This window comes from Panthera pardus, unplaced genomic scaffold (assembly GCF_024362965.1).
Source record: "Panthera pardus isolate Hobbes unplaced genomic scaffold, ASM2436296v1 HiC_scaffold_20, whole genome shotgun sequence".
NCBI lineage: Eukaryota > Metazoa > Chordata > Mammalia > Carnivora > Felidae > Panthera > Panthera pardus.
This window is the reverse complement of record NW_026526766.1, coordinates 2238465-2260561: the sequence shown is the minus strand read 5'-3', so window position 1 is coordinate 2260561 and position 22097 is coordinate 2238465. Positions and strand designations below refer to the sequence as shown.

Here is a 22097-nt window from a genome sequence, read left to right as displayed (position 1 = left end):
ACTCTAGAAATTAGGGCTGCCTGGGTGGCTCAGTCGGTTAAGCGGCCGACTTCAGCTCGGGTCATGATCTCGCGGTCCATGAGTTCAAGCCCCGTGTCGGGCTCTGTGCTGACAGCTCGGAGCCTGGAACCTGTTTCAGATTCTGTGTCTCCCTCTCTCTGACCCTCCCCCGTCCATGCTCTGTCTCTCTCTGTCTCAAAAATAAATAAACGTTAAAAAAAATTGAAAAAATAAAGAAACTCTAGAAATTAAACAAAGACGTAGAGCAATACAGGAGCCTTTATTCGAGGAAAACAGTGGGATCTCAGTAGGAACAGTAGGCCTTGTGATACCTGCACGTGCCCTACTTCCTTTCCCTCTTCTGAAACCCTACAGTAGCCTCGACAATGAATAGCCCTCAATCTTGGTGAGAATCGAGATGAAAATGAAGCATGGCAGCTCATGCAAGGGAAGCAGCACTCTGGAAATGTATTGGAGATACTTCCAAGCCTCACTCCCAGAGCACTGCCATTACTTGGCCTGTCTGGGAGCTCCCTGAATACCCCACTCATAAGGCTATCTTTATTTCACCTGATTCACAACTCACCCAGTGCAAAAAGCCTTTACGCTGGAGCATTTATTAAGGATATCACAGGCAATTGACAACTTTGTGGCCACGTGATGCAGAGCATACTAGTGGGGTAGACAACAGGCTAACTAAAAAGCTTCAAAGGAAAAGCTGAGGCCTGAGATGCCCACAGGGGCTGTGAAAAGCTCCATCATGTTCCTGGGAAGCTAGAAGGCCGTGTGCATATGTAGGGATGTATGCATGCCTGCACTGTGCATGTATCCAGGAAAGGCCTGCAAAGGCTAACCCTGAGGCTCTGCCCAAGCAGCAAGTGAAGCGTAAGGCAGACTTGTCAACCGTCTGACTGAGCGTGAGAGATGGCCCCAACACACACACACACACACACAGAACCCCTCCGCAAAGACTGGAAAGTCTATAGGAAAGCTCTCCCCAGTTGTTCACCGACAACTAAGCTCCCTGAGCAGAGATTTCAGGGGCCATGCATTGTAAAGAAAGCAGACATTACATGAGTAGGTCAGAAAATATACCAAACAAACATCAACAAAAAGCAACAACAGCAAATCTGGCAAGGGAAGATAATCTGATTTCTAGAGCTGCCAAAATATTTTATTTTATTATTTTTTTCGAAAATATTTTAAAAGTCTAGTTTTTTTTAAAGTTTATTTATTTTGAAAGAGAGAGAGAGAGAGACTGAGAGTGCAGGTGCTTATAAACAAGCATGTGAGCAAGCAGGGAGAGAGAGAGAAGAGAGAATCCCAGGCTCCAGGCTGTGAGCACAGAGCCCGACATGGGGCTCAAACTCACGAACTGTGAGATCACGACCTGAGCCAAAATCAAGAGTCAGACGCTAAACCAACTAAGCTACCCAGGCACCCCAAAAGCCTAGTTTTCAATACAAAGTTGTAAGACATGGAAAGAAACAAGAAATTAAGGTTCACATGCAGGAAAATATGCATACAACAGAAACTATCCCTGAAAAGCCCACATATTGGTTTTGTAGACGGACTTTAAATGGTCTATTTTAAATATATTAAAATAACTAAACAAAAGCAAGCATGTCTAAAGAACAAAAGAAAAGTAGAGGAAAGATGTCCTACCTGATAAAGAATGTCAGAAAGAGAGAAAATATAAAAAGTAAAAATTCTGTAGTTTAAAACTATAACTGAAATGAAAAATTTAATAGAGGCTCAATATCAGATTTAAGCATTCAGAAGAAAGACCAGCTAACTTGAAGATAGAGCAACAAACCTTTATCCAGTCTGGGGACAGAATGAAAAAAATCAAGAAAAATGAGCAGAACTAAAAGGGACCTATAGGAAACCATCATGTGTCAATATACACATAATGGGAGTCCCAGTAGGAGAGAAGAAAAGGGAAAAAAGAATATTTGAAGAAATTATGGCCAAAGTTGTCCTGATTTTCATGAAAAACATTAATACGTATATTCAAGAATCTTCACAAACTACAAATGGAACACACTCAGAGAGCCATCTCTAGACATGTCATAGTCAAACTTTTGAAATCCAAAGAAAAAGAGAATCTACAAAGTAGCAGGAGAGAAGCAACCCATTACTTAACAGATCCTCAATAAGACCTAATCATCATGGAGGTCGGAAGGCCAGAGGTAGAGGAATGGCATATTGAAAGTGCTGAAGGTAAAAGACTATCAGCCAGCCAGTCTACATCCAGCATGATTATCCTTCAAAAATGAAGAAGGAATTGAGACTCGCCCTACAAGAATACTAACAGGAGACATTTAGGATGAAATGAAAGGACACGAGGCCATAATTCAAATCCACATAAAGAAATGTGGAGCTCCAGTAAAGAAAATTATATAAGTAAATGTAAATGTAAAAGACAGCATAAATATATATATTTTCTTTGTAACTTCTTTCCTATCTTATTTAAAAGGCAACTACATAAAGCAATAATTATAAATCTGTGTTGAGCATACTCCATATAATCGTTCATTTGTATGGCAATCACCACATCAAAGAAATGGAGAGGAACAGAACTATATATATAGGAGCTACATAGCAAAGTTTTTCTATAGTGAAATTAAGTTGGTCTTAATAAAAACTAGACTGTGGCAGCTCTTTCTGCCCATGCATTCCCCATGCTTTAATAAAACCATCTTTAAGGGGAGCCTGGATGGCTAAGTCAGTTGGGCGTCCAACTTCAGCTCAGGTCATTATCTTACGGTTCACAAGTTTGAACCCTAGTCGGGCTCTGTGTTGACAGCTCTGAGCCTGGAGCCTGCTTTGGATTCTGTGTCTCCTTCTCTCTCTCCCCCTCCCCCGCTCATGCTCTGTCTCTCTCTCTTTCAAAAATGAATAAACATTAAAAAAATTTTTTTTAAAACACCTTTAAAAGAAATAAAAAATAAAAAATAGATTCTTAGAAGATGTGAATTTTAATCCCCAGAGACACACGAAAAAAAAAATCTAAACATACAGTAAAAAAAAAAAAAAAAATGGCAAGAAAATTAATATAGAACACACTAGAAAACATCCATTTAACACAAAAGAGGTCAATAATGGAGGAGCAGAGAAATGAAAGGAGACATGGAAAACAGTGATTGGCAGATGTAAATCCTACTTTATAAATAATTACAACAACAAATGAATTAAACACTCCAATCAAAAGGGAGAGATTGGCAGAATGGATTTTTAAAAACATGATCTAACTATGCATTGTTTATATGAGGAGGCTCACTTTAGATAGTAAATCAATGGGAAAAGATACAGCATGCAAATAGCAACCAAAAGAGATTTGGAGTGTTTATGCTCACATCAGTCAAAATGGACTTTTAGGCAAAAATTGTTATTTGAGGCAAAGAACATTTATAGCTGTATTTAGGGAAATAAATGGGCCAATCCAATAAGAAGAATAACAGTGACATGCATATATGCACCTAACAACAGAACCCTAAAATACATGAAGCAAAAGCAGACATAATTGAATAGAGAAATATATACATTTCGACAATAAAAGTTGGTAACATCAATGCCTCGCTTTCAATAACGGATGGAACAACTAGGCAGAAAGTAAACCAGGAAATAAAAACTAGAACAACATTAAAACACAATCAGACCTAATAGCCACCCATGAAAGGATCCACCAACCAACAGCTAATGCACATTCTTCTCAAGTGCACAAGAATATTCTCCAGGATACCTCATATGCTGGGGCATAAAATAGTCTCAGTAAATGGAAAAGGAGCGAAACTACACAAAATGTGTTCTAAACTCACAACGGAATGAAATTAGAAATCAACAACAGAATAAAACTTGGCAAATTTACAAATATGTGGAAATGAAACAGCACTGTCCTAAATAACCAATGTTTCAAGAGGAAAAACAAAGAAAATGAGAAAATGATACTAATGAAACACAAATACCAAAACTTATAGAATGCAGCAAAAGTGGTGCTCTGAGTGAAATTTATGATTGCAAATGCCGGTATTTAAAAATAAAAAGAAAGAAAGATCTAAAGTCAATAGCCTAAGGAGAGGGCATTGCTACTGACCTAACAGGAAAATAATTAAAATGGAGTGTTATGTACTGACAAATTAGATAATCCAGATGAAATGGATAAATTCATGGGAAGACATGTACTCCTAAAACTGACTCAAGAAGAAACAGAAATTTTGAACATATAGCAAGTAATAAATAATCATAAAGTTTCCCACAAAGAAAACCCAGGAACAGATAATTTCACCGGTTCATTCTACCAAATGTTTAAAGAAGAAGTATTATTAATCCTTCACAAACTCTTGGAAAACATAGAAGAGGAGGGAACACTTTCTAATACGCCAGGAGCCAATCCATCCGGCCTTCCTGGTGGCACAGCCCGGGTGGTTGGAGGAAGGGCAATGCACAGCGACCCTCCGAATGGGAAGCTACTGGTATCTGTCCTCTTACTCATCATGGCCATCCCCATGGTCCAATTGGCACTGATGATTCAAAAGAAACCCATGGGGGCAAACTCGGGGATATATTCTGGGGATGAGGGAAAAACCCTGAGAATCCGAAGATGGATAATGAAACCTTATATCCAGCCGGTGCCACCCCTGCCCGCCTGTCCCCTACCTAAAGGAAGGATAGCCCCATATATCTCTCAGCCAGGGAGGGGGGCAAATGGGTTTGAAAGCCCCACTCCGGCAACAAAGGGATGTCTCTAGGGACACAAGTTACTCCAACCCTTAGGCCCACTTGGCCCCCAGGAGGCATTCCAGATGGTAACTGGACCCGGCGGGTTAAGGTACAGAATGGGTCATTAGTTCCCAGGTATACATTGTCTCTCTGGGAGCGTATAAGGCGCGGGTTCCCAGGGCCCGCTTGGCTCCCTCCCGGCACCCAGACCAAAGCGAATACTTTTGTTCCTTGTACCGCAAACCGTTCAAAGGAACAATCAACAAGTCAGATCCCTGTAAACGTTCCACTTGAGGTGTTGAGAGCTAGATGACCTTCCATGAAAATAGCAAAGCAAATGCTTTATAGACTATAAATAAACGTAGATACATAATGAAAGTCGTATGAAGAAATCAATCAATAAGCAAAAGGCAGGAGGAAACGTTACAAAGAAAGAACCGTGAGGTTCCTTAATGGGTGATCACACCAAGGAACGTTTTTAGAATCAGGTAAAGCCGAGAAACATAGATGACCACGCGACAAGGAAACTGCTAACAAACATAATGCCACGTTTGCCACAATAAAGCGGCCAGTCGAACACACTGCTGTCGTGTCCATTTGTTATTTTCGCCGACGCCGTTCATCCTTCGGGAGCCCCTGGACCTGCTGGGGCTGGACCTCGTCACTAATACATTCTATGAGGCCTGTATTACCCTCATACCAAAACTAAACAAAGATATTACAAGAAAAGTACAAACCAATATCCTTTACGAATATGGATTTTTTTTTAAACTCTCGAAAAAAAAAAAATACTAGTGTCATGAAGCTAGTAGCAAATCATGAGAAGAGAAGCCACAGACTAGGAGAAAATATTTGCAAAAGACATTTGTAATAAAGGGCTGTTATCCAAAATGGACAAAGGACCTGAACAGACAATTAAACAAATGAGATATACAAATGGTAAATAAGTGTATGAAAAGATGTTCCACATCATATTTCATTAAGAGATGCAAATGAAAACAACAAGAGACCACTACACAGCTATTAGAATGGTGAAAATCTAAAACACTGACAGCACCAAATGCTGGTGAGGATGTAGAGGAAGAAAAAAGCTCATTTATTGCTTAGGAGAAGGCAAAGAGGTGCAGTCACTTTGGAAGAAAGTTTGGAAGTTTCTTACAAAACAAAACATACTCGGGGCGCCTGGGTGGCTCAGTCGGTTAAGCGTCCGATTTCAGCTCAGGTCACAATCTTGCGGTCTGTGAGTTCGAGCCCCGCGTTGGGCTCTGGGCTGATGGCTCAGAGCCTGGAGCCTGCTTCCGGTTCTGTGTCTCCCTCTCTCTCTGCCCCTCCCCCGTTCATGCTCTGTCTCTCTCTGTCTCAAAAATAAATAAACGTTAAAAAAAATTAAAAAAAAAAACAAAAAACAAAACAAAAAAACATACTCTTACCATTCAATTCAGCAACTGTTCTCCTGTTTTGGCGTCTACCCAAAGGACTGGAAATCTCATGTCTATACAACACCTGTAGATGGATGTTTATAGCAACTTTATTCCATAATTGCCAGAACCTGAAAGCAACATAGAACACCTGTAGATGGATGTTTATAGCAACTTTATTCCATAATTGCCGGAACCTGAAAGCAACATAGGTTTCCTTCAGTAGGTGATTGGATAAATAAACCTTGGTCTATCCCGACGATGGGATATTACTGACATGCTAAAAAGAGATGAGCTCATCCACTTTTGTGTACATGTCCTTGGCAACTGAGGTGTTGGCAGGCAGGCACCATGGATCAGGTAATGGAGTGCATAAAGCCAAGTCGGCAGTTTGTGAAGGACTCAGTTTGACTGGTTAAAAGATGCACTACACCCGACAGGAAAGAATTCCAGAAGATTGTCATGGCAACAGCAATAAGATATGCTATAATAGGATTCATTGGCTTTTTTTGTGAAATCGATGCATATTCCTATCAATAACATCATTGTTGGTGGCTGAATATCTTTTAAGAAGAGTTTTTCATCTTGGGGATTGGTAAACAAGTGAGAATTTAAGAAGCTCATGGAGTAAAAATTTGCCTGTATGTTTTGGGTTTTTCTAACATTTTTTTCCTCCAGATGTTTCGTATTTCTAAATTAAAATAATTTTGAAATAACAAAATAAAAATTGAGCTATCAAACCATGAAAAGACATAAAGACATAAAGGAAAATTATATGCATATTACTAAGTGAAAGAAGCCACTCTGAAAAGGCTATATACTGTGTGATTCCAACTCCGTGACATTCTGGAAAAGCCTAAACTGTAGAGACAGTAAAAAGTTTGGTGCTTGCCAGGGGTGAGGGGAAAGGATATGAATAGGATGAACTCAGGGAATTTCTAGGGCAGTGAAACTATATACTATAATATAATACCATAATGGTGGGTATGTGTCATTATGCATTTGTCAAAATTCATAGAATGTACACCAAGAATGATGTAGACCATGGTCTTTGAGCAATAATGAAGTGAAAAACTGCTTATAAGTAAATAAATAAAATTTTTACCTAACCCAAAAGTCATTAAGATATTTTGTTTTCATCTAAAAGCTTCATTGCTTACATTTCATATTTAGTTTTGCAGTACACCTGGAATGAATTTTTGTGTATGGTGTGTACATTTTTTTCTTCATATGACTTTCCAAATGACTCTGTACTATTTTTTGAAAACCATCCTTTTCCCATGCCACACTGTATTTATCCTCACCCTTTGTAATAGCTATAAAGTATTCCATTCTAAGTCATTCCCATTACTTATTTACCATCTGCCACGGTCTCTGCTATCATCAAACAGCATGAACATCTTTGGATATCAAGGCATTCTTCTGCAATTGTTAAAAGAAAAGTGGAACTGAACTTCTGAGCCAGAAAACATTTTTTGAAAATTAATAAATGATATGGTTCAAAACTGAAAGAATACAAAAAGGCCCAGTGAAAAGTTCACCTCCTACCAATCCTTCCAGTCCCTCCACCAGGTAACTGCAGTCATGAAATCTTGAGTATCTTTGCAGAAACCTTATAATGGACGAACAAGCATTAGTTACATGTTTTTCTTTACATAGCTAGTGGCACACTGTATGTTCTGTTCTGCATCTTGCCTTTTTAGCTAAACAATGTATGTGAGAAGTCTTCCTATTACTGCACATAAACAAGCATCGTCATTCATTTTTGAGGCCACATATTCCATTGGAAGGGTATACCGCCACTTAGTCTCCTACTGATGGACATCTGGAACGTTTCCAGTTTTTGCTGTTCCAATAATGCTACAATGAGTAACTTTGCGCATGCCGTTTTACATGTGTGTGGTACATCTGTTGGGGGAATTTCTAGAAGTGGACTTGCTGGGTCCAAGGGGATATGCATCTGGTATGCATCTGTCATTTGATCAGCATCACCAAATTACACTCCCACAAGCAAAGGGTAAGAGTTCCTGTTTTCCCATAGCCCTGGCCTTTTATTTATTTATTATTATTTAATTTTTTAAATGTTTATTTTTGAGAGAGAGAGAGAGACAGAGACAAAGAGACAGAGCACGAGTGGGGTAGGGGCAGAAAGACGGAGACACAGAATCCCAAGCAGGCTCCAGGTTCTGAGCTGTCAGCACAGAGCCCAACTGGGGGCCGAACCTACGAACCGCGAGATCATGGCCTGAGCCGAAGTCAGACACCTAACCGACTGAACCACCCAGGTGCCCCTGACTAATGGCCTTTTAGATCTGGGATCTTTAGCCATTTGATAGGTGGAAAATTGTAGATTATTTCGCATTTATTTTATCGTGGTGAGATCGCGCATCTTTTCCGAAGTTTAACTTCGCAACTTGTGTTTTTTGTCAAAATCCTTTGTATACACTTCTTTAAAATCGCTCACTGCAATTTCCTCCTAATATTTCCTCATGAGAAGCCTTAGACTTGGGCTTCCTGGTCAGAGTTCGAACTTTTTAAAAGGTCCCAGCTGACCGTCCAGAAGGGAGGCCCCGTTGATGCTCCTTCCACAGCTTGGTCCTGAACCGGGCTCCCTTCCTCACTGACTCCTGAGTAAGCTTGAAGCTGGCATCTCCAGCTACAGATGGGGAACCCTGGCCGGCTGGGGAGGAGTTGGCCCCGCCCAGTCACCAGGAGTCCCCGCCCCAGACGCGTAGCCCCGCCCCCGATCCCGGCCTATCACGACCACGCGGCACCGCCCCCTCTGCGTGCCCTGGCGTCGCACGTCACGTGACGTCCAGAAGCTGCGGGCTGGGGAAGCCGTCCGCCATTGATCCCCCGCCCCGGCGCTGGCGCCCTCCGCACACGATGGCTTCCCCCGAATGAAGCGCGCTGCGGCCGGACCGCGGGGAACCGGCAAAGGCGCAGACGACGCCCGGACACCGTTCCCAGCTCCGGTCGGCCGCCCGGTCCGGCTCCCGGAAGCAGCCCGTTGCTAGGCAACCGCGTCGCTCCAGCGGGGAGGGGCGGGGCGTGCGGAGGGTCTGCATGGACCAGTACTGCATCCTGGGCCGCATCGGGGAGGGCGCGCACGGCATCGTCTTCAAGGCCAAGCACGTGGAGGTGAGCGGGGCCGTGGGATCTCCGTCTGCAGCGGTTCCTGGCCGAGGGACGCCCCCCCCCACCCCCCGCCACCGTTTCCCCTGCCCGCGTGTGCACTGCTGCGCCTGCCTCCTCGCCCCGCTTCGTGGTGTGCGCCCACCACTTTGGCCCCCATCAGTGGAGGCCGTCCGGGTTGCAAGCTTCCCACCCACCCGCGAGGCCACAGCAGCTATGCCGCGAGTGCCCGAGGAGCGTGGCCTGAAAGCCTCTTAGCTGTTTGCGCGGCGCTGGGACAGCTGGTTCCGGGCTGTACCTGATTTCCTTCCCTTCCCACCCCATGAGGCCCCTGGGCCTCTGCGTCCCACCCAGGTGGCGCCTTTCCCGTCCCCGCGGCCCCTTTCCCAGCCTGGGATGGGTGGCAGTGTCTGCGTTCTGTCCTGCACAGACTGGGGAGATCGTGGCCCTCAAGAAAGTGGCCCTGCGGCGGCTGGAGGATGGCATCCCCAACCAGGCCTTGCGGGAGATCAAAGCCCTGCAGGAGATCGAGGACAATCAGCACGTGAGTGGGGCTGGGGTTGGAGGGCCTCTCCTTCCCTTGTCCACCTCATCCACCCACCGGCTTCACTCCGCACTCATCCCTCTTACCCACTGATTTCTTCCCTTACTCATTCTCTTCTTCACTGACTTCTTTCCATAAAGCATTTAGTGATTTTTAATGATCATGATCACTGCCACCCATTGAGCTTCTGTTCTGGTCACAGGCTGGGTTAACTGTTTCAGGTATTTGTCATTCTGAGTTCTCCGCTGCTCAGCCAGGCCCATTTCAGGATCTCCCCTCTGCCAGCTTGTGGGCGCTCAGCTGGTCCCGGGAGGCTTTGGTCAGGGTCTGATCGAGGACATTCTAACCTTGGGTCCTCTCATGGGCCCTACCCTGTGCTGGGCGTTGGCCCTGAGCGGACTTCTGATGATTTAAGTGCTGCAGGGGAGATGGACAGAGGCTGCAGGGCCCACGTGGCTTGGTCCATGGGGCTGGGAGGCGCTGTGGGCACGCGAGGAGGGGCACTTCCCCCCAGCCCCGTTGTTCTTCACGGTGCTCTCTCTCATCCCTGGGAGGTGACTGGTGTATCCTGTCGTGCTCTGACTTGCTTGTTATCCTCTGGAGATGTCCATGACATGTTGGCTATGTAACAGAAGCACTTTGTAAACTGCTTGTAAAACACATAAACTATGCGCCCTAGTTTTGTACAAACATGTGTACCTATATGTGAGTGTGGGATTGTACGTACCCTGTCTGTTGTAAAGTCGGCTAGAATGTGCTATAAGTTTGATTGTAGGTGATAGGGTTTTTCTTCTGTTGTTTTTCCTTTATAATTCTGTGTATTTGAGTGTATGTGTGTGACGTGGGGAATGATTGGGTGCTATCTTCAAATTCTGAAAACCAGCAATAAAAGTCCAGGGGCTCAGGGCACCTGGGTGGCTCAGTCGGTTGAATGTCTGACTTCGCTCAGGTTGTGATCTCACGGTTTGTGAGTTCAAGCCCCACATACGGGCTTGCTGCTCTCAGCTTAGAGCCCACTTCAGATCCTCTGTCTCCATCTCTCTGCTCCTCCCCCTCCCCTCAAAAATAAACAAACATTAAGAAAATTCAACAAAAAAAAGGTCCGCGGGCTTGCACACACAGCCCATACATGGGAGGGTGACACGGGCCCTCCACCTGTGAGTCAGCAGCCCTGGAGGTCCCACCTTCAGATGCCCCAGCGTGGAGCCCAGGCTGCCCTCATCTCCGACCCGAATGATCGCACCATTTCCTTGCTGGTGCTCCCCTCCCCACCGTCCAAAAGTGTGGATGAAACCCTTCACTTCCCTGCTGGAAAAGCCCACTGGCTTTTCTTCACACCGAGAGCTGCAGCCCCTCTTCGTCCTACATGACCTCTGAAGCGTCCCCTGTGACGGGTACCGTCCGGGCCTCAGCACAGGGCAAACGTCCTTCCCGTAAAGGACCCTACATGCCTGTGTCCCTCCTGCCGCCTCACTGTCCCCTCTGCCCCCAGGGCTTTGTGCTTGGTGCTCCTCTGTCTGTGCTCCTTCCGCATCCCTGCCTTACTGACTCCCCTCGCCCTATTTATTCTGTCTGTCCTCGTCAGAACCGGGACACCCCAGCCGTTGGCTCGCTCAGTTGTCTGTCTCCCTGTGCTGTGAGCACAGCACAGGCCCTGCCAGGCCTTGCTCCTGCTCCATGTTGTGCAGCCTGGCCCCGCTGACCCGTGGTCCCTTGGGAAGTGTATGTGACGTGTGTCCAGCTCTCCTGGTGCTGGGGTTTCATGGCCCTAGTGGAGCCCAGAGGAGACCTGTGCCCTGTGTGTGTTTGTGTGTGTGTGAGTGACGGGCAGGGGGTGGGGGGGGACACTGCATGTGGTTTTCCAGTTCCTGGGCTGGGGGGATGCCCAGTCACTGCCCTGGGTGACCTTCCCACCTCCTCTTCCCTGAGTGAGTGAGTGGAGTGTTAGATGGGGACCATCTTCTCTCTGGAGAGGGGAACAACTGGGAGTTCCGCATCCCTGGTTCTGAGCTCAGGTCTCACGTCACCCACCCGCCTGGTCCTCTGTCTGGGGCGGGGCTGGGGTCCCCCAGCGGGTCTGAGTGATGTGGGTCCCAGGGCTGACGGGATGCCTGCCCGCAGGTGGTGCAGCTGAAGGCCGTGTTCCCTCACGGCGCAGGCTTTGTGCTGGCCTTCGAGTTCATGCTGTCGGATCTGGCCGAGGTGGTGCGCCACGCCCAGAGGCCCCTGGGTCAGGCACAGGTCAAGAGCTACCTGCAGATGCTGCTCAAGGGTGTGGCATTCTGCCACGCCAACAACATCGTGCATCGGGTCAGTGTCAGCACGGGCTGCGGCGGGACCTGCGGGCCAGCCCTTGAAGAGGGGGTCAGAGGGGCAGGACCCGTGGTGTGGCCACACCACAGAGTCAGTGGCCCTGGAGAGGGTGGGGCCTGGGCTGACCCGGGTGCTTAGCCTCCCACATCCTCCTGCCCCAAGGTCCTCCAGGGGTGTGGAGGAACTGATGCCTCCTTTGGTGTCTTCAGGACCTGAAACCGGCCAACCTGCTCATCAGTGCCTCAGGCCAGCTCAAGATAGCAGACTTTGGCCTGGCCCGGGTCTTCTCCCCAGATGGCAGCCGCCTCTACACACACCAGGTGGCCACCAGGTAGGGAGGGCCAGTTCCCAGGCAGGAGTTGGCAGAGGACAGGCCCCAACCTTCTCACCGGGATGAGATGCTTCTGGACCTTCTGTTCAGACATTGCTTGTGGGGCTGATGTGGGGCGGGGGTGACCTTTCTGGGCAGCCTCCGTCAGACTAGCGAGCTGGCTGTGCCCACCCCCTCCTCCCAGGTGGTATCGAGCCCCGGAGCTCCTGTATGGTGCCCGCCAGTATGACCAGGGCGTCGACCTGTGGTGAGACTTCTGTGGGCTGGGCACGGGGGAATGTGGGGTTGCTAAGCCATTTGGGGGTGTCTTCGTGCTGTGAGCTCTAGGTTGCCTTGGGTGTGTTTCCCCTCGTTGGGGAGTCTCTAAGGAGTCTGGGGTCAGTTTTCACTTGGGTGGGGGTCAGGTGTGATGGGAGTGGGAAGCATCTGGGCTGGAGTCAGGGAGGCAGTTGAGGCTCAAGGCATGGATCCTCTAATCTGGTAGGCAGGGGTTGGTTATATGCCTGGGTGTGAAGGCTCTGAGCCTTTATTTGGGTAGGATGGTTTGCCCTTGCCTAGGCACTTGAGATTTAGGGGCTATTTTGGAGTCTGTCCCAGAAAGTGAGGAGTGAGAGACGGTGGCTGCGTGTGCCAGAAACTGAGGCTCTGAGAAGTCTCAGAACCACTGAGGGGGTTGCTATGTTTTCTAGGGTTGAGGCCAGTGAGCTGTTGGAGAGGGGGATGTGGTCTGTGTTCTAGGCTTGTGGGTTTTGTTTACGAGTCTGTAGCCTCAGGTACGAAGCTGCTGTGCTATTCTGTGGTTCCTTGGCCCTAGTATGGGCTGTGGGTGCAGTGTGGGGAGATCTGTGTCATAGTGTGAGGCGACCGAACTGGTGTGGGGAGATCTCTGAGCTGTCTGGGTCTGTGTCTGCAGGGCTGTGGGCTGCATCCTGGGGGAATTGTTGAACGGATCCCCTCTCTTCCCTGGGGAGAATGACATCGAGCAGCTTTGCTGTGTGCTTCGAATCCTGGGCACCCCCAGTCCTCAAGTCTGGCCGGTTTGCAGGGGTTCCCGGCGGGGAATGGGTGGGGGCAGGTGTCTTCCCTTCCCCCCAACAGCTAGGAGCACCCTCTGTGCCTTTTCTCTTGTGGCTCCACACCTCCCTGGCCCCCTCCCGTCCCCCCAGACCACTGTTCTGGCCTCTCTTGGCGGCTCCTCCCATCCTGCCCTGCTGGATGCAGGAAGCCAGGTCCTGTCCCTCCCCTCCTGCCGGCACACTGGCACTTTGTACACATGCCTGAGACGTGGGGGGGTGGGAGGTGGGATGACCGGTGAGCAGGTGGGCCACGGCCGCACGGACTGATGACCATGGTCCTAGGAGATCACGGAGCTGCCCGACTACAACAAGATCTCCTTCAAGGAGCAGGCACCTGTGCCCCTGGAGGAGGTGCTGCCTGACGCGTCTCCCCAGGCCCTGGACCTGCTGGGGCTGTTCCTCCTCTACCCTCCGCGCCAGCGCATCTCAGCCTCCCAGGTAGGGTGACCCCGTTTCCCTGACCCTCCTCACTCGGGGCCCTGTGATAGGCTGGCACCAGAACCCGGGGGGCCACGGGCAGGCGGGGGCCCCAGTAGAAGGCATGGCCACCTTGCCGGAGAGCGCGCCTGGGTTGTGGGTGACCGGCTGCCTCATCCCTCCGGTGGATATTTACTCTGCATCTGCACATGCCTGGCATCTTCCTGGGCCCTGGGGGTGGGCAGGTGGGACTGACTCTGGGGGGGGGTGCCAGTTTAAGCTTGGGGAGGTGTTTTTCAGGGAGAAATGATGAGCAGAGGTCTGGCGAGGGGGACCTGGAAGGGGGTTGTGTGGCTGGGAAGGAGAGGCAGGACCATGGGCTGACGTGGGAGCCTCTCTCAGGTGTACCCGTGCCCGCAGCCTCACCGTCCCCGTGCCCTGCCCGCCCCAGTACTAGCAGGCCCCTGGTGAGCCGTCTCAGTGGACCAAGGCTCCTGGACCAAGGCCACCTGCCCGCCTCCCTGTCTACGCCACTGCCTCTCAGATCCTGCTTGTGTCTCTTCGGGGCACCCTCCCCTGGCAGGCCAGCTCGGACCCCAGCAGGGCTCTCCTGTGGCTCCCTCTCCGAGCAATCACATGCTGGGGGACATCACCTCTGTGACCCTCCTGGCCACTCTCCCCCCGCCCCCGGGCCCCAGGCCTGCTGTGTGTCCTCAGGCCTTAACTGTGCGCCTCTGGGATCTCTGCTCCGGCACCCCTCCCTGGAGCTCGCCCGCACTGCTCTGCAGGCCCGCAGCCTCTCTGGTCCCCTCAACCTCCGCTGTCGCTCTGACACAGCACTAGTCATCTGACGCTCCCTGTCCCTTTCTCCTCTGTCTTGTCTGTCACCCATACCCCTGACTTGGGGAAGACTCACGGGGAGGCGCTGTGTTCTGCCCCCTGCTGGCTCCCGAGAACCTGTAACGGTGTTCAGGTGCTTCGCACGTGGAGATGCTGTGGAGCAGGTGTGGGAATGAGCCTTGGCAGGGCAGTGCTCCATCCTCCCTCAGAGGCAGGTGAGCTGAGGTTGGGACGGGGAGGTGACTCATTGCCTTCTGTCCCTTGCTTGCCGCCCGCAGGCCCTCCTGCATCAGTACTTCTTCACGGCTCCCCTGCCTGCCCACCCCTCGGAGCTGCCGATTCCCCAGCGCCCAGGGGGACCCACCCCCAAGGCCCACCCGGGCCCCCCCCACGTCCATGACTTCCACGTGGACCGGCCTCTCGAAGAGTCACTGTTGAACCCGGAGCTGATTCGGCCCTTCATCCCGGAGGGCTGACGCTGGGCCCGCCCTGCCGTCCTGTCCCCCGGAGCCCCCTGGGCTTCTTGTTTCTCTGCTGGGCCTGACCCGACCTCCTGTGGCCTCCACACAGCCTCACCAGGTCCACCCCTCACCTGGTCTGCTCCCAGGCTGGGGATGAGGACATCCGGCTCCAGCAGAGAGGACCTACAGCCGGTGCCGTTGGCCTCCCATGTGCGTGCTGCCAACTGACCCATCAGAGGGAGACCGTGAGCTCTGTGGCTGTGGCTGTGGCTGCCGTGGTGCTGGTTGTCCAGGCCCTGACTTCCCGGTCAGGGATGGCCCTGGTGGAGCCATCTAGGGGAGCGGAGAGTGTAAGGTGTCCTCACGTGGGAACACGAGTGGGAGGGCAGCTTTGTTTGATTTTGTTTTCAGAGGCATTGAAGGCTAGTTCACTTTGGAGGTTTATCGTAGAAAGCCCAGGTAGTTCTGCCTGGTGTCAGCCCTCCTCCATTCCTACCGAGGGAAGTGGCCAAGGTGGCAGGCATCATTTCCCGGCCCTTGTTTCTCTGTGGTCACCAGGAATGCGGCTCCATTCACGGCTCCTCCGGTCCTGGGGGCTTCATGCAGTGGGGCTCCCATTTGGAGGTGCAGTGGCAGAATTCAAGCCCCAGGATGGCTCAGGTTGGGGACCGATCAGGGTCAAGCCACTTACCAGCATCTCTACCCTGAGGACAAGGGTGAGCCAGGACCAGACGTGCCACCTCCTTACTCAGGTACAGAGCAAGTGAGGAGATAGGCATTCTTGGAAGTCATTTGTTAATTCAGTAAATCCGAATATTTAAGCCCAGTTGGCTCTTGTTTGCTTGCTTAATAAATTTTGATCAGCTGGTTCTATAATCTACACAGAAATGAAAGGGTTAAGAGAAGGCAGAAGAGAAAAACCAGGGAAGGACTCACTGTTAGACCTAAGACTTTTCATAGGGCCTGTTGAGACAGTGCAGTCCTGGTTCAGGAAGAGTTAAAAACGGACCAGAGAAACAAACATATCCTTAGCAATCGCTTACTCTTAAAATGTGCATTTTGTTCTTCATGTGGCTAAACCCGTGTCAGCCCTGAGCACAGGTGACACTGCCAGGCATTGCCTCCAAGCTTCTGGGGAAATACAAAACAATAGACACAGCGTTGCTTTCAGGGAGAGGTCTGATGTTTTAGGGATCTGTCCTCTGCCTGTTTGTCCAGCCACATCTTCTGTCGATGCCAAGCTCCAGTCTAGCTAATTTCTGGGAGCTCTCAGCTCCGTATAAATTTGAGCCTGTACCCACGTCTGGATCACTGACCCTCCACCAACTCCATCCACAGGATACTCTAAACTTGCCCTTGAACCTGACCTCACCTTGAATGTCAAGGTCAGAGTGAGGCTGAGGGTCACTGTGAAAGCAAAGGTGAGGCCAGGGTGAAGATCCCAGTGGTGGTCACAGTGAGTGTCAGGGTCAGGTGAGGGTAGGGATTCAGGATAGCGTGGATGGCAAGGTTGAGGGTTGTGAGCAGGGCGAGGTTGGAGGAGGGTCAGGGTCAAGGGTGAGTGTCAGGACCAGGGGCAGGCCCGAATCTGGTAAATGAGAGGCCCATGTCAAAGGCCAGGTTGAGAGCGGCAAGGGTCCGAAATGGAGGACAGGTCAAAGGTGAAGTCAAAAGGCCCGAGCAAGGGCTTGGGAGGGGCTGGGTTCAAGACCGCCACAATGTCCAACGTGAGGGTCAGTGCAGGGGTGAAGGTCAGAGTGAGAGCCAAGGGGTGGTCAGAGGCAAGTGGAAGGTCAGGGAGGAGCGGGGCCGACTGGCTCCAGCTTAAGGCAGAGGGCTGACAGGCTGGCAGGCTGGCAGAGGATTGACCCAACAGAACGGAAGCACTGAGCACTGGGTGGGTGTAGTCTGCGGGGCGGAAGTGGGGTGGGATGGGCGGGGTTTGGCCGTCCGGAGCGGAAGGAAGCATCTTGCCGTGCTCCCTGGCCTGCGGGGCAGAAACACGGCGTGATGGGCGGGGTTTGGCCCTCGGGGCGGAAGCGTGGCGAGATGGGCGGGGTTTGGCCGGAAGGCCCGAAGCGCGTGGAAGGCGTGGCCGGAGGGCGGAGGCTGGGCGGTGCGGGCGAGATGGAGCCGAAACTTGGGTTCCATGAGCTCCTGCACGTTTTCTCCTTCCTGGAGGCCCGAGACCTGCTCTGCGCCGCCCAGGTGGACAAGGTAGCGCGCCCTGTCCGGGAAGCAGGACTGGCTTTATGGTTCCTGCGTGTCCAAGGCTGGCCCTTTTCTGGGCCTCAGTTTCCCCGTTTGGGGGCGGCGTCCGGCGGCCAATTCCGTGGTGGGCCGAGCGCGCTGAGGCCGGGGTGGTGACCTGGAGGCTTGTGTGGGTGCTGCGAGCCGCCGCCCCGGGGACTCCCAGAGCCCTGTTCGCTGGTCTGCTGCGGCCCCCCTGCCATCAGCCTTCACTGCCTGGATGGGCTTGGGGGGCCTGTTTCCTTGCCCCTCCCACCTCTTCTGGAACATTCTATAATTTCCCTCTGGGTCTTGTCTGGGAAGCCAAGAGTTTCCTGGGAGTGGTGAGTCCCCTGGGGTCAGGGCGCCCGCACGCCTGGGTCCTGGCTGTCATCCGCCCCGTGTGCACCTGCGCCGGCTCCTCCTAGGGCTCCGTACCCCTTAACTGCTGGTATAGTGTATGTAGTTCATGTCCGCTTTCCCCGCGCTGGATTCATGCCTGACAGCCAGCATCCTGTCTCTAGCACCCAGCGTGCCCTTTGTAAATACTTGTCGAGTCAGGGAATTTCATAAAGGAACCTAAAATACATTTGTTAACCTTAGATAGAAAACTGCCAGTTATCTTACCGGCAAAAATGGGTTTATTTGGGAATAACGGAGAATTGCAATTCAAGACCAGCGGGGCCTGGCAAAACAATAGGCGAGTCCAGAGAAGAAAGCTGAAGAGAGGCTCTTTTACAGAGGAAGGCGAGGCTGGAAGGGCTGTTGTGAACTAAAAGTCCATTGCAGTAAACTGGGGACTGGAAGTGTGGTGGCTTCTCCCTGGCTGGGCTGTGACAGTCTCCTTTGCTGGGCTGTTGGGAGGTGGGATGGGGAGAAATCTTACTCCCTCTGAGGCAGTGAAGGAGTAGCTAAACTAGCATTGGTTTGCAAGGTGCTGGGTCTGCAACTGACCAGGGCTGTGGCCTGAGAGCCCCCCTGCTGGTCTCCAGAGGATTTTCTTTTTCTTTTTTCGTTTTTAAGGTTTATGTATATTTTGAGAGAGAGCGTGAGGGGGAGGGGGCAGACAGAGACGGAGAGAAAGGATCTGAAGTGGGCTCTGTGCTGACAGTAGAGGGCCCGGTGTGAGGTTGAACTCCCAAACCATGAGATCGTGACCTGAGCCCAAGGCAGACATCTAACTGCCTGAGCCACCGAGGCGGCCCTCCTGAAGATTTTCCTTATTAATTGTCACACATTATCATATCGTTTTACAGAAAGATCAATAAACAGATTCGTGTTTGGATTCCATAACTATATTTAAAATGTGTCAGGTAAAATACCGGGTTTTCATCCCCTTTTTTACCAATAAAGAGACAGTCCCACCCAGCTAGTCCCAAACAGGGCTGGGACTGGATCCCTGCAGCGGGCTAGGGATGGCGCAGGGGCAGAGTTAGGAAGGAGGGCGACTTGTAGCCTTGGGCAGCACAAGCTTCTCTGGGACATGGTTTCCCTGCTGGGTAAGATGAAGTCACTTATCCTTGCCTCACTGTGTTGTCGTGAAGGCCAGCATCTAACAGAGGGGTCCTCTGGGTGGGTAGTGTTTATTTTTCAGATTATATTGCACACCATACTCTGTGTTTGGGAAATAAGGTCTCACTTAGGTTTTGAACTGGGAACTCCATAAAAGGAAAATGCGTAAATCTTCTTGACTGTCTTGGCTTGATTTCTGCAAATTATAAACTTCACATTCCTGCCAAAAAGACCGAGGCACTTTGATCCAGCAGGTGAGCAAGGGCTGTGTGAGCGGGGCCCGGGCTGCGAGGATGGTGTTTGCTTCTGCCAGGGACTGGACAGCCAGGTTCTGGGATGGGGCCTTCAGTGCGTCTGGACCACAGACAACTCTCCAGAGTGGTTCCCTCGGAAGCTGTGTGGGCTCCGGGATGCAGGCTGGCCTAGCTGGAGAGGCCAGGGCGTCCCAGGACGCAGCTGTGTGTCTGGGTGAGGGCAGGCATGACACTCTGGTTCCCGCCCAGGACTGACTGATCCCGAGCCTCTCTCAAATACTTCTGCAGGGGGCGGTTTATGGGAGCAGGGCTGACCGTCTCCCAAGACGGCTGTTCTGCCATCTTGGCGTCTCTGGGATACCCTCCAGGCCAGTGCCTTTAGTTACTCCGCTGCGGCAGCCTTTCTGGAGCCTGTTGCCCTGCCCTCATTTCCAATTCTTCCTTCTCGAAGGAGCCAGTGATCTAACTAAACAGGCTACCCCGCCACTCCTCCATTCACAATTGCCAAGTGGCTCCTCACTGGTTTTGCCATTACGACTTTGCGAGTTGGGTCTAAGCAGATTTCCAGCTCCTTTCCCCAGAACGCTTTACTCCACTTAAGGCAGAATGCTCACTAGTTTTTTCACACTTCACAGTCTTTGCTCCAGTAGTTTTCTCTCTCCCTGGAATGCTTCAGCTATTGGGGATTTTGTCAGTAATCACTTCTGAGCCCCTCAGCTCCACCGACATAGTTATACTCTCCTTTCTCACTCTTCATTGTTTTTATTGGGCCGTCCACATATGTCTGATTCCCCAGGGTGAGTTTTCTTGCCCACAGGCACTGAGTCTCATGTAGCTCTCTGTCCCGTCTACGGTGCCTGGCAGGCTAGGTGCCAACTGCATACAGACTGACCAGACTTCTCTGTCCTCTTGTTCTAGGTCTGGAATGAGGTTTCAGGGACCAAGGAACTGTGGAGGTAAGTGAAGGAAGAGCCAAACGTGGGCAGAAGAGGGTCCTGCGAAGGTGAGGGGTGTAGTGTGTAAGTGTTTTGAGCACCGTGTGTCTGGCTCTACTGAGTACATCAGAAAGGACAATCCGTAGCACCTGTCAGTGGGGAACTACTCCTGTCATGCATGTAGTGAATACTTTTTTTTTGTAGTATATTGAAATATAAGAGATTTTATTAATTGAATGGGAGATTGACACGCATCAGGAGTACCAAACTTGGGCAGATATGTACAGCAGATGCATGTGTCAGCTGATAGAAGACAAATCAACAAACCACTTTTATTTTTTTATTTTTAAATTTTCTTAAATGTTTGTTTATATTTGAGAGAGAGACACACAGAGTGCAAGCAGGGGAGGGGCGGAGAGAGAGGGAGACACAGAATACGAAGCACGCTCCAGGCTCCGAGCTGTCAGCACAGAGCCCGACGCAGGGCTCGAACTCAGGAACTGTGAGATCATGACCTGAGCCAAAGTCAGACGCTCAACCGAGTGAGCCACCCAGGTGCCTCCAAATCACTTTTATTTTAACTCATCTTTGGTGTAACAACATAGCTGTATATGAACGCATATGGTATTAGAATTTTTAAAAATTTAAAAAATTAAAGTTGAAAATAAAAAATTTCTTAATCGTTAATTTATTAAGTTTTTTTCTTATTCTTTTTTCCTTTGGAACCTGACTCCTTTTGACCCAAGAGAGGAGTCTCACATCTTCTCTCTCTTGCTGAACATAAGACAGGCCGTGGCCTTGGCCGTCCACTAGGAGCTGTGTTTAGTTTTAGCCACTTATGATGGAAAACAGCTGTTCACACACAAAGAATCTTCCACGCTTGGAGGGAATCTCTGCTTGAAGGGTTTTGCTTTCAGGGTAATGTTGCAGTTGTGGTCCTTGAGGATTCTGGATGCCAGGCCTGCCACTGCCGTGTTCGGTGTTCTGTGGCATCTGTTGCTTCTCATCCACTTCTTATTGCTAATGTTTGTTAGAAAAATGATGCTGATCTCTTCAGTTAGTCTTGAAGAGAGCTTTTATCGGATTCCAGTCTTTATCTCTGCACTTTGGGGAATGTCTCTGGAGAGAACATTCAGTTCTGGACGTTGATTTCTCTGTAGGGGAGTGGACAAGATTTTTTGTCTTCCCAAATGTGATTCCCAATGACATTGTGTCCTGGGAAATAAATGGATTGACTCCTGGGTTGGTGTATTTGTGGAAGTGCTCGCAGAGCCGTATTCCCACATTGGGATAGGTAGGAAGCCAGCCCTAACCCTGCTCTTTGTTCTTATCTCTGCTGAGAAGCCAGGAAGGAATTTGAGTGATGGGAGTGAGTTCCTTCCCACAGCTCAGAAACTATCTTCTGCGGCTTATCACCTGACCTCTGCGCGTATGTGTGTGTTATCACGTTGTGCTTCCAGGTGCCTTGGGTAGATGGTTTGGCGTTTGCAAACCAAGTCACAGAGTAGTTTCAGTTCATCACTGTTTCATAATTGGGGCTAAACTTTTAGCATAAAGTCATTCCTCAAGATTGTATCCTTGGACTGCGTTCTTATAAAAACCCTAGGTTTAGGGGCGTCTGGGTGGCTCAGTCGATTAAGCATCTGACTCTTGGTTTTGGCTGAGGTCATGGTCTCACAGTTCTTGAATCAAGCTCCACATCAGGCTTTGGATTCTCTCTCTCTGCACCTCCCCTGCTCATGTGTGTGTGCGTGCGCGCGCTCTCTCTCTCTCTCTCTCTCTCTCTCTCTCTGTCTCAAACTTAAAAAAACACACACATACAAAACAAAAAACACTGAGTTTATGTTTTCTGGAGCTGGGACAACAGCATTTCAGGAGCATTGTCATCTGTGGTCACATGCATGTCATTT

General features: G+C 50.1%; 2 protein-coding genes and 1 pseudogene across 7 annotated transcripts in view; all 3 read left to right on the top strand.

Annotated features, from left to right (window-relative positions):
- The first annotated feature begins 6491 nt into the window (after positions 1-6491).
- On the top strand, positions 6492-6699 carry LOC109275577 (protein transport protein Sec61 subunit gamma-like; annotated as a pseudogene).
- Positions 6700-8943: 2244 nt separating this feature from the next.
- CDK20 (cyclin dependent kinase 20) lies at positions 8944-16083 on the top strand. 2 transcript variants are annotated; one of them, XM_019463798.2, is made up of 8 exons: positions 8944-9281; positions 9706-9819; positions 11941-12129; positions 12342-12463; positions 12648-12710; positions 13377-13500; positions 13822-13977; positions 15075-16083. In XM_019463798.2, the coding sequence occupies exons 1-8, from the start codon at positions 9207-9209 to the stop codon at positions 15270-15272; spliced, it is 1041 nt and encodes a 346-aa protein (XP_019319343.1). In that variant the 5' UTR covers positions 8944-9206; the 3' UTR covers positions 15273-16083. The 2 variants fall into 2 exon arrangements, with proteins under 2 accessions (XP_019319343.1, XP_053763688.1); XM_053907713.1 differs by lacking the exon at positions 15075-16083 and adding an exon at positions 14408-15065.
- Positions 15572-22097, top strand: part of LOC109275554 (F-box/WD repeat-containing protein 12-like) — a 50141-nt gene continuing 43615 nt past the window's right edge. For 4 of the 5 annotated variants that reach the window (XR_008424102.1, XR_008424103.1, XM_019463796.2 and 1 more), the window contains exons 1-2: positions 15572-16009; positions 20171-20208. Coding sequence is in view for 3 of the 5 variants with exons in the window: in XM_019463796.2 (XP_019319341.2) it covers positions 15572-16009; positions 20171-20208 (476 nt within the window). In the remaining 2 variants the exon portion in view is untranslated. Of the gene's footprint in view, positions 16010-17224; positions 17475-20170; positions 20209-22097 lie in introns of those variants that run through there. The other variant, XM_019463797.2, reaches the window with a different exon arrangement.

Coding starts and splice junctions, on each gene's coding strand:
- CDK20 (XM_019463798.2), top strand. CDS start 9,207: ATGGACCAGTACTGCATCCTGGGCCGCATCGGGGAGGGCGCGCACGGC. Junction 9,282..9,705: donor TCAAGGCCAAGCACGTGGAG/GTGAGCGGGGCC, acceptor TGTCCTGCACAG/ACTGGGGAGATCGTGGCCCT. Junction 12,464..12,647: donor ACACACCAGGTGGCCACCAG/GTAGGGAGGGCC, acceptor CCCTCCTCCCAG/GTGGTATCGAGCCCCGGAGC.